General features: G+C 39.1%; 2 protein-coding genes across 2 annotated transcripts; one reads left to right on the top strand and one right to left on the bottom strand.

Moving 5' to 3' along the window:
- Positions 1-35: 35 nt before the first annotated feature.
- On the bottom strand, positions 36-913 carry ATPsynD (ATP synthase, subunit D). The gene is made up of 3 exons (XM_066298985.1): positions 691-913; positions 413-631; positions 36-362 (listed from the first exon to the last, which is right to left on the bottom strand). Exons 1-3 carry the CDS (start codon positions 810-812, stop codon positions 179-181), a joined length of 525 nt encoding a protein of 174 aa, XP_066155082.1. The 5' UTR covers positions 813-913; the 3' UTR covers positions 36-178.
- A 772-nt stretch (positions 914-1,685) lies between these two features.
- Src64B (Tyrosine-protein kinase Src64B) lies at positions 1,686-9,662 on the top strand. Its single transcript, XM_066298982.1, has 8 exons — positions 1,686-1,966; positions 4,441-4,576; positions 5,210-5,361; positions 5,417-5,562; positions 5,618-5,874; positions 5,930-6,059; positions 6,117-6,267; positions 6,876-9,662. Exons 2-8 carry the CDS (start codon positions 4,519-4,521, stop codon positions 7,515-7,517), a joined length of 1,536 nt encoding a protein of 511 aa, XP_066155079.1. The 5' UTR covers positions 1,686-1,966; positions 4,441-4,518; the 3' UTR covers positions 7,518-9,662.
- The last annotated feature ends 468 nt before the right edge of the window (positions 9,663-10,130 follow it).

Genomic DNA, 10,130 nt, shown 5'->3' with positions numbered 1-10,130 from the left:
TATCGCTTAACGTCCTAAATAGAAGGATGTTATACTTTGCATGTCATAACACTCTATTTTATTTCAACAAAAGGAAAGTTGTCTTTTCTTGGGTCCTTTTTATTACCCTTAACAATTTCTTTAAGCAATTAAATAAACAAATTACTGTAAATAAACACTAAAACCTCCCCTGGCTCAGTTAATGGGAAGAAGGAGCAGCATCCTTGTCCACATAATCAAGCTGGTCCTCAGCTGTGTGGGGCCAGTAAGTGGGCTTGTTCAAGGGGTCCAGTGCTTCGTTAGAGAAGGCATCCTTGTAGTCTTCCATTGTCATCTGATCATACGGCAACAAGCTGTTAATGTGAGCTAACTCCTTTTTGTATCTGCAAGTAAAATTTTGAAGTCCCAGGTGAAAATAAGAAGTAAAACATACTGTGTGATTTTAGCATTGGAGTCTGCTTTGAATTTTTCAATATCAGCTTTAATCTCCTTCTCCTGCGAGTCAATTTGACTGCTCACAGTGTCTGGAGGGAAGGGAATAGTCACCGCCGAGTATTTTTTCTGGAACTCTTCAACCATTCCAGCAACAGGTACTCGCTGCTTGTAAAAGTCCCAGTTGATGACTGGGGCGCTTTCAGGCAGTGCCATCACCCTAATGTTGGGTATAATGATGTAATTAATTATTTGAAGAAAGAAGGGGGTTATACTGACCTTCTGAGGTAGCCATCAGATTTGGCCTTAAAAGCAAGGAAGTTTGCTCTCTGGTGCTCGGGCACTCTTTCACTGATTGCCGCCCAGTTCACTGCGCTCTGTGCTATTCTTTTTGAAGCCATTCTTACTGTTCTCGTTTAAAAAAGGGGGCTCACAAAGCAATAGAGTTATGCAACCGAAGAATATGGACGGGGGAAACCACAATGACACTATGCACAGTGTAGCTGACATTGACTCAGGATTAACAATCAGCTGATTGGCAATGTTGCCGGTTCTAATTAGCATACATAAACAAAAAAGATTTCCCACAGTATATTAACGTTATTTCAACATTTTTTGTAGTTTCTACCGCATTATTTAAAAAAATTCTGGTGAAATAGTCTTTGAAATTATTTGACACCGAGCCTGTGTGCCTTGGTTGTTGTAGTAATCTTAAACATAAACAAATAAACCTACCTTCACTTAAATTCGATTCCGTTTACTTTTATTATTTGTTGAATTTTATTAAAACTGGTCGTTTTCCAGACTCCACGAACTTGTATGTTAGTTAGTTAAAATTTTCTAAGTGCTAAAAACGATATTCGTATTCAAACAAAAAGTCTTACAATTGAGTCTTATTTTCGGAATGGACAATTCATAGACGGAGAATGGGCTTTTGAAATTCAACTTTAACTTTTCAACATTTGTTGTAAATGCAGTAAGTAAATAAATATTAATTAGATTTATTTATGTTTAATTTTGTCTTAACCTCTTGTAAACATTAAAATTAAAATTGAGGTTAGGTTTATTTGTTTATGAATTATGTTCTAGACTATGTAGAACATATCAGACATGCGGGTTTGGTGTCAAAGAATTCCAAATCCTGTTTGACCGGAATTTTTTTTAAACGTATGATACTCATATCCATAACACAATTCTTTTTAGATATTAATATGTTCTGGTTCAAGTAAGTTTGAATTACTTCAAAGCATGTGACAACGTTGCTTGCTAAAGCCTGGTTGCCTGCTTCGCAGGGACAAAATTGACACATACCATCAAAAACCAAATTAAAATCGCACAGGCGTTCCATTTTCCATTTCAGTCGGATCGTCGACGGCAATATGGCCGTCTGAGTCAATAGCCCTGCGAAATTTCGTTTCCATTGTTGTGCCAAGAAATTTGGAACTTTCCTGTATGAAAGGCGCTGCGAGGATCCCCCTGGTGCTAATTCCACGTTAAGCACCCATCGTGTCACCGTTTTCCGCAGGCCTGCGGCCCTTTTCGCCCAGCAAATCAGGTCAGTGTCTGTGTCTTATTTTGCTTTTCGTTGGGACATGTCCGGGGGGCATTGTATGGTAATAAATGCGGGGAATTCTTCGTACTGGTGCTGTAAAGAGTGCGAATCGATAATCCAATTAAACATTAATTATCGGAGCCTTTGTGCTAATTAATGCTTGTGGGGCACAGGAGAAAGTGATTATGTGAGTGTGTGAGAACTGGTTGCATACTATTTATATTTTTATATTTTTGCAATAATGGTCCCGCATCTTCCAATTTTCTTTGAAGAAGCCTTATTCGCCCTTAACAACAAGTCACCTCAACTATTTGCCTTTGTTCATCATATTTAATCCCATTGGTGATTAGAACGGGACAGAAGCAATCAAATAGTTTGCATGACTCATTTGTTTTTCAAAAATGAACACAATATCTACCAATTTTTTTTAAGGCGGCCATTTTGTTGAGGGCTTTTGAATAGATCTCAAAAAAACACTTTAAAACATATTAGGTGTTCCTTAGGTCTGGGCTAGGGAATCTCGTTAGGGTCATATCAGTTCAAACATTTGCAACCTGTCAAAGGTTCAACGATGAGGCAATGTAGATTTTGGTCCATGCAACATGGTTTGTAAAGGAGCATGTTATTTATCAGCAGCTGCCAAAGAATACGTGCTGCAATATATAATTGGCTGAGACGTCTCAGTGGTACTACCTCACATCCAGTCGATCTCCTCACTCAAATAGTCCCAATAACTCTGACTTTCCAAAAGGTGGTGCTTTCAATAATGTGCTTGAGCTTACTACCAACTACACTCGACACCAAAGTGTTCCTAGGAAGCTACCACAAATTCAATGCTTGCTTCTCGTACTTAATGAGGGTTAAATTGTCAAATCCGTGAATACTTATGTAATGAGTGTGCCCCCATGTTATTTGCTCGTAATAGTTAGGTCGCTTTAACTTATGAAAACAAAATTCTATTGTTTCTTCTTAATCTTGAAGTGTTTTGTTATTATTAGAAAGGTCAAGGGATTAGGCAGTTGCCTTAATTCCGTTATTGATGAGATTACTGTTGTATCACATATGAAATAAATGATAGCTAGCAGTGAAGTTTCAAATAAATCTCTAATGATGCACGATAGGAATCTGCTATTGGGGATCACTTTTGACAACTCTACCAGTTTTCACCCACTCATACAACCCTGAAACGGTTCTCAGGTTGTCTGACACTTGAAAAGAAACGCCTTGAGCGTCACTTAAAAAAATCATATGCTCTTTTACTATATAGGACATCAAGAAAATTCCATCCTCAAAAGAAGCACATGTTAATTACGTAATTCTTGAATTAAAGGAGATTTAACCGAAATAAGAATGGTCGATGGTGTGTGGATTGTTCACCAATTGAAGCATTGAGCGGCCAATTAAAATGCCGCGTTTTTTGAATAGCGTGCATCCACCAGAAGGTCATTGCGTTTCATCATCACCTTAAAGAGAGCCACATGTTTAATGAAGAACCTTTCACTTCAACCATTTGCAGTCTGATATCGGTTTTCGGCTAACACGACATTACGGTGATTTCAGTAATGATTGAATGGATGCGCCAGTGTCAATAATGGTTGAAAAGGAAGTGACGCGTGTTCGCCATGGTTTGGAGATACAGCATGAAGTCCTTGTTTAAAATCAATGAAATGAATATTCCGTAAGTTGTTCGAAATTCCTCATTCGCAAATGGAAATCAACTTCACCCATTAAATTGAGCCCTGTATAGGCGAAGCTTTAATAGCAATTATCCCCGAGGATTGTCATAAACTGCTTCGTTCCGCAATACTCTTAAAGCGCAACAAAAATCCAATGCCTCTGCAGTGGTTCCACGACAATCTTTGAACGTCCCTTTCTTCGGGAAGTGGCTAATTCCTCGGAGAGTCCCAGCTTCAGCCCCAACTTTAAAATTTATGCATTCCCGGAGGGTTGCGCCCGCCTTAAATGAAAGTTGATTTGAGCATACAAAAACAGTCGTCGCCACTAAAAATAGCTTTCCTATATAATTAAATCCCAGTTGAAAACCCAAAGATAAGATTGTCGTTTATCGCTCCAACTTTATCTCCGGTTTGTATTAGTTTTAAAATCCCTAAGTGAGACCTTAATGTAAATTTGAGAAAGTCAACGTAGTAACTTTTGCCTGCGCAAATGACCATTAGGCGGTGATCACCAAACCCATTGTGAGCTTTCAGCTAAAGGTCGGTTGGGCCGAAAGTGACCGTTCGAATTAGCATTCAACAGATGCAAAACGTAATGCGTATTATTCGAAACTTGCACGAAGGACTCACAATTTGTGGCTTCCTGTGCTTATTCTATGCGAAGGAAAGTGCTTTGTCTCTCCGTTTAGTGGAAATAGATTGAAAGACCGCAAAAGTTCGATTTACATGCCAGTTTGCGGCAGCATAATCGCCGCATATTAGCACTATCGTTCATCGGTGAAATAATGTTCCCTTTTTCAGGTTTCAGGGTACTATGAAGACAGTTTTGCTCGAAAGTTTGTGACATCCCCACGTTGTGTCCCCTCTCTCAGTCGAGCCATGGGGAACACTTGTTGCTGCTGTGGCGGCTCTGCTTCGGATCAAAAAAACAAACCTAGTAAGTCGGTTTAAACTAAAATGACCTTATCTACAACGTTATTTACAGGAATTATGGTAAATTGAAATTATTTAATTGTTTTATAATTTCTTCCACCATAAACTTTAATTGATTACATTGTTCGAATGGCCCGATATCGCCAATTGGAAATAAATCGTGAAGGTTGTATATTGATGTTTCTTGCTCTTCTTTTCCCTCGCACTTGGGAGCAACAAGAATGGCCGATTTGGTGTTCCAGTAATAATTTATTGCTATTCCATGGAGTATTAAGCTCGTTTCGAATTCACCTTTTACATTCGTACTATGTAAAGTATGTTTAAAATTTTCTTTAAGCTGCGCTACTGATTCTTTCGACGTCTAGCTGTCCATATGCCCATTAGCAATACATAAATTTAAAATTATGGATTTTGATATGATAAATCGAAAGCAATAAAATTTTCGAGCGTGCTACAAAATTAAAAGTTTCCCTTGCAAAGTACTTAATTTAATACATTTTTAACTGCGTTTCACGGTGTGCTCCGTGTCTTTTTGCAGTGGTAAATACTCCCATGCAGGGTTGCCTAAAATGACTTCGGTTTTATTATTTCTGTTTTCCGTATCAAACTAATTTTTTAGGCCTGTAAAATCTTTCAGGCCACAATTGCTTAAATGTAACAGAAATACGACCCGTCAATAATCAACCTATTAACAAACCTCTAAAGCCCCTATCGCAAACCACCCCGCTCACGCCCAATAAGCCAAAAATAGTGATCGCTGTCTACAGTTATGAAGCAAGAGATTCACAGGTAATTATCCTCTCGCACGTGCTAACATGATAACTTATGTGTGTCTTTCCCCAAGGATTTATCCTTCGTTAAGGGCGACAAGATGGAGGTTCAGGAAGATAGTGATGGAGACTGGTTGTTTGTGCAACATTTGATCACAGGGCTCAAGGGCTATATTCCTGGCAACTTTGTGGCCCCAGAACTGAGTGTCGAAAGTGAGGAGTAAGTGCAGCTAGTCGTTATTGGAACTTCGTAGTTCTACGACTGATTTTTATAGTTGGTTTTTCGAAAATATCTCTCGGAAGGAGGCGGAAAAGTTGCTTCTAAGCGATGAAAACCAGCCGAGAGGAACCTTCCTCATCCGTCCATCAGAGCATCAACCCAACGGATACTCGTTGTCCATCAAGGACTGGGAGGCTCATAGAGGTTACCACGTGAAACATTACAAAATTAAACCTCTTGACAATGGAGGCTTCTACATTTCGACGAATAAGACTCACGACTCGTTACCCGAGTTGGTTATGGCGTATTCGAGTATGTCTGTTAGGTGTTATTGAGTGTCTTGTAATAATGGAGAGGGATTTCTCAGAGAATTCCTTTGGGTTGTGCCATGTGCTGTCGAAGCCCTGTAGAAAGCCTGAACCGACCATGTGGGACCTTGCGCCTACTTATAGAGACAAATGGGAAATTTCCAGAGACGAAATTCAATTGCTGCGAGGGTGAGTGCTAGGTTGTGGAAGTTTTTTTTAGAATTAAAGTTTTTTTTTTAATTTTAGGCTGGGGCGTGGCAACTTTGGTGAGGTATTCTACGGAAAATGGAAGAATCAGTACGAAGTGGCGGTCAAGACGCTGAGAGAGGGCACTATGTCTACTCAGGCGTTTTTGCAGGAGGCAGCAATTATGAAGAAATTCAGACATAAAAGACTGGTAAGTGATTCATTTGTGTTCAATTAGTCAAAAGCTTTAGCACCCATCGTGCCCATTGAATGTATCTTGTTAGCCTTGAAGTATTCATTTTCTTTTCGTCTTCCCTTTTTTGCTTTCGGAGAAGATACCTTTATTGGGTAGCAAATCTCTTTAGTATTTAAATTGTAACTAACTCATTCCAGTAGCTTCGGTAGATTTTGGGTTGATTGTGGCAGTTTTTACTGTATAATTTCCGTTTTTTGATGTGTTAACCTCATGTACTACAACGATATGTATACAATGTGTCTGTATTGTTTTGTTCCACCCTTAAACGGTTGAAAAACGTTTATCTAATGAGCTAGAATTTGCAGAAAATGCATGATTTAACTTAGCGCAACTTTGGTGTAGTTCAGTACTATTAAAACCGTGATAGGTGACTAATCTTTCGGTTTTATAGTGTTACTAGTAGTGAAAAATGTCGGTGTTGTGTTTTGGTGTTTGTTAAATCACGTAGAAATCTTCGGAACTTAAATGTTTATCTGCAACCTATGTAAGCACCCTTTCCCTTTTTGAACTCTCACCTGGCATGTCCACTTTTCCAAGCGGTAACCAAGAAGAATCTCCTTTAGGTGGCTCTGTACGGAGTGTGCAGTGAACAGGAGCCGATCTACATTGTCCAAGAATACATGTCCAAGGGCAGCTTGCTGGACTTCCTGCGCAAAGACGAGGGCAAACACCTTGAGTTTGAAGATCTCATCTACATCGCCTTCCAGGTGGCTTCGGGCATGGAGTACTTAGAATCCAAGCAGTTAATTCATCGCGACTTGGCCGCCAGGAACGTGCTGATCGGCGAGAACAACATCGCCAAAATTTGCGACTTCGGGCTTGCGCGCGTGATAGAGGATAACGAGTACTGTCCGAAGCAGGGCAGTCGCTTTCCTGTGAAGTGGACCGCGCCTGAGGCCATCGTGTACGGTAAATTTTCCATCAAGTCCGATGTGTGGTCCTACGGAATTTTGCTCATGGAGTTGTTCACCTACGGCCAAGTTCCTTACCCCGGCATGCACGGCCGCGAAGTTATCGAGCTGGTGGAGCAGGGATACCGCATGCCTAAGCCCACCTCACACAATCTCCCTGATGAAATTTATCAGATCGTGCTAAAGTGCTGGGACGCTATCCCCGAAGCAAGACCGACATTCGAGTTCCTCACTCACTACTTCGAGAGGTTCAATGTAACCAGCGAAGTGCCCTACAGGGAGGTGCCGGATTAAGCAGTTAAAGGAGGCCCAAGGGGACGGACCGGGGTGTAGTTTGGGGCGGCTGAAAGGTGGTTAAATTTGTGAATCAGTATTGACATGACCTTAATTATTAACAGTTGATTTCTATTTTTATTAACGTGAAATTCTTGAAATTTCTTCCTTTTTTTTTGTTGAGGTGGTTGGAAAAGGTCCCAAATTACACTGAAACATGTATAAAAAAATGGAGAATTAAGCGCCTTGAACTAATGGTCTGGATACTACGATAAATTGCAGATAAGCACAACGCTTTATAAATGATTTTATTATCGTATCGCCACTGTCAACACTGACAATATTGCGATTCTAACATTTAACGCGTCGAAATACGGCTATTTTAACGTACTCGATTAGTTTAAATTGAATGTCTCTATATAACTAAATCCCCCGGACATTTTCAAGAATTTTCCGGAATTCTGAAAACGTTCTTGAAAATATCCGATGAGTGGCAACAGCGGCGCACTTTTTTGAATTTAACAAGTCGAATTTTTACCCAAACGTTAAGAAAATGGCCATATTAGCAGGCTCTCTTTTCAATGAATGTACGTGTGTAGCAATGTAAGTCGGTCTATGTCATTCAAAAAATGTGACAAAATTAAGAGATCTTTCCCAATGTTTTCAAATTTTGTTCTCATTGTGGTATAAGGAAAACCTACTTTTATAAGTTATTAGTTACTGATATTTACGTTAGTTATTTAGTTTTTGCTGACGTGAGTCAAATGATTCTTTGTCATTAATTTCTAGACTTTTGAAATATTTGAATATGTTTTCAATTTCTTTTTATAATCGTTATTTACTGAACGAGTGCGGTAAAGGCATTTTCGCATTTGTTAGGTGCACTATAAATGTGTTTCTGTAGTTCAAATTATTCAGATCAAGTAGGTAGTGGTGCCATATCATTTTTCTTTTGCAAAATGTAATTTTAACACCTCTTAACGGACATAAAATTAAATGAGGGCATGTTTAGTGATTCACCCCTTTCAGCGACGCCAATGACCCCTGTCCTGACCCCCTGGAACCCCGAAGAAACTAGATCTCAAACATAGGCTAGAGAAATGAATAATAATAATTCTAAACCGTTCCAATTTTGACACGAAACGACCAGGTTTCCCGTTCATGTAGAGGTTTGCAGCCTGCGTTCGATAATTTCACTGTTATTGTGATATGTTGTGTTAATTTAGTTGTCTCAACTAGTCGCCAGGGCACGATTTCCTCGCCGTGCCGCCACTGATTAACAAATAATTAAATAACCGTCGTATTTTTCTACGTTAGGTAGGAAGATTTCGTCCCTAATTTTTTTCCTTGCTCGACATGGGCGCGCGCAAAGGGAGTTTTGTGTGTTTAATGCGCGCACGCCCATGTCGCCTCATGTTTAATCCTTGCTATTTTGTACATCACTATTTCGTAGTTTAGACGCCAAAAAGGAAAATGAAAACAGGGACTTTTGTATAAGGTATTAATCTTGTAGAAGTGTATAAAAAAATATCGGTAGCTGTCGAAACTAGGGCTGAATCTTCGTCTCTTTCCTTTTGCTTTTTAATGGTGAAAAAGCTTCTTTTAGGGAATTTCTTTGGTGCAATAGTCAGTTTCTTTGTTGTTAGGTCGGTTTCGATCCCCCCTTTCCTTAAATGATTTTATTCCTCGATTTTTGTTTGTTTTCTTTTTTATACTCGTATATTTTGTTTATGCTGTTTGTATAAGTTTTTAGTCGCCTAGGCTTACGTCTTATTCAGTCAAACCTATATTGTTAAGTACTTAATGTATATTATATTAATGATAGATATTTTTATAATACTCCTGCTGACTGTCTCGCCTGACATCCTAACACTTATAGAGGAATTTTGGGCCGAACAAAACGATCCTAAAATTTCCCTCGTCATCTTCATTGGCGTACATATAGAGAGCGATTGTTTGTAATAAGTCAGTAGATCCTACCGTTAATTCCTGTCTAAAAAATGGTTCCGTCATGAAAAGCATCTCGTGTGTAGGTAAGTCCATTTACGTATATCGTTTTATACGACTTTGTATAACGTATGTTTATTTGTCAAATACGCCATTATCCAGATTATGACTTTTGTATATACCTGACAAATAAATACATACTAATCTTGACATAAACAAGGGGTTGTTCATTTTACCTTATGAGAGCACAGTATACTTCTTTCAGTGGTTTTTATCCCGAAGGTTGCTACGCTTCTGGTTTTTTTTTTTCACTCAGTTATTTGTTTTTAATCAGTTTTTGCATCACGGAAGGTTAAAAGAATGGTCGTGTGAAAGTCAATTGACCCGACTGGTTATTTTACTAGTGGAAAATGACTTTTATAGAAGTGTTAAATCATTTACTGTTTGATGCCGTTGTGGCTGTAGCATTTCTTTTTTTGAACTTAATTTTTATGTGTAAGAGGACACTAGGGCTGTCATTCAAACTAATCTTAAGTTGGGGTGGTTTCGATGTAGTTACTTACCTATGAGGTTAAGCCGTACGAGGGTATCCAACCTGGGGTGGTCTTTGAACTTGTGCGCTGTAAGTCCCCCATAAGGGATTTTAATAATGGTTTCAGGAGGGGTTCTTTAAGGTGGGAATCGAAT

This window comes from Euwallacea fornicatus, chromosome 32 (genome assembly GCF_040115645.1).
Source record: "Euwallacea fornicatus isolate EFF26 chromosome 32, ASM4011564v1, whole genome shotgun sequence".
Classification (NCBI taxonomy): domain Eukaryota; kingdom Metazoa; phylum Arthropoda; class Insecta; order Coleoptera; family Curculionidae; genus Euwallacea; species Euwallacea fornicatus.
This window is presented reverse-complemented; position numbering and strand designations above follow the sequence as displayed.

Bases quoted from the DNA above. Each gene is read 5' to 3' on its own strand.
- Src64B (XM_066298982.1), top strand. From the start codon at position 4,519: ATGGGGAACACTTGTTGCTGCTGTGGCGGCTCTGCTTCGGATCAAAAA. The intron at 5,362-5,416 runs GTAATTATCCTC...TCTTTCCCCAAG, and splicing joins ATGAAGCAAGAGATTCACAG to GATTTATCCTTCGTTAAGGG. The intron at 6,060-6,116 runs GTGAGTGCTAGG...TTTTAATTTTAG, and splicing joins GAAATTCAATTGCTGCGAGG to GCTGGGGCGTGGCAACTTTG.
- ATPsynD (XM_066298985.1), bottom strand. From the start codon at position 812: ATGGCTTCAAAAAGAATAGCACAGAGCGCAGTGAACTGGGCGGCAATC. The intron at 632-690 runs GTCAGTATAACC...ACCCAACATTAG, and splicing joins TCTGATGGCTACCTCAGAAG to GGTGATGGCACTGCCTGAAA. The intron at 363-412 runs GTATGTTTTACT...TTTTACTTGCAG, and splicing joins TCCAATGCTAAAATCACACA to ATACAAAAAGGAGTTAGCTC.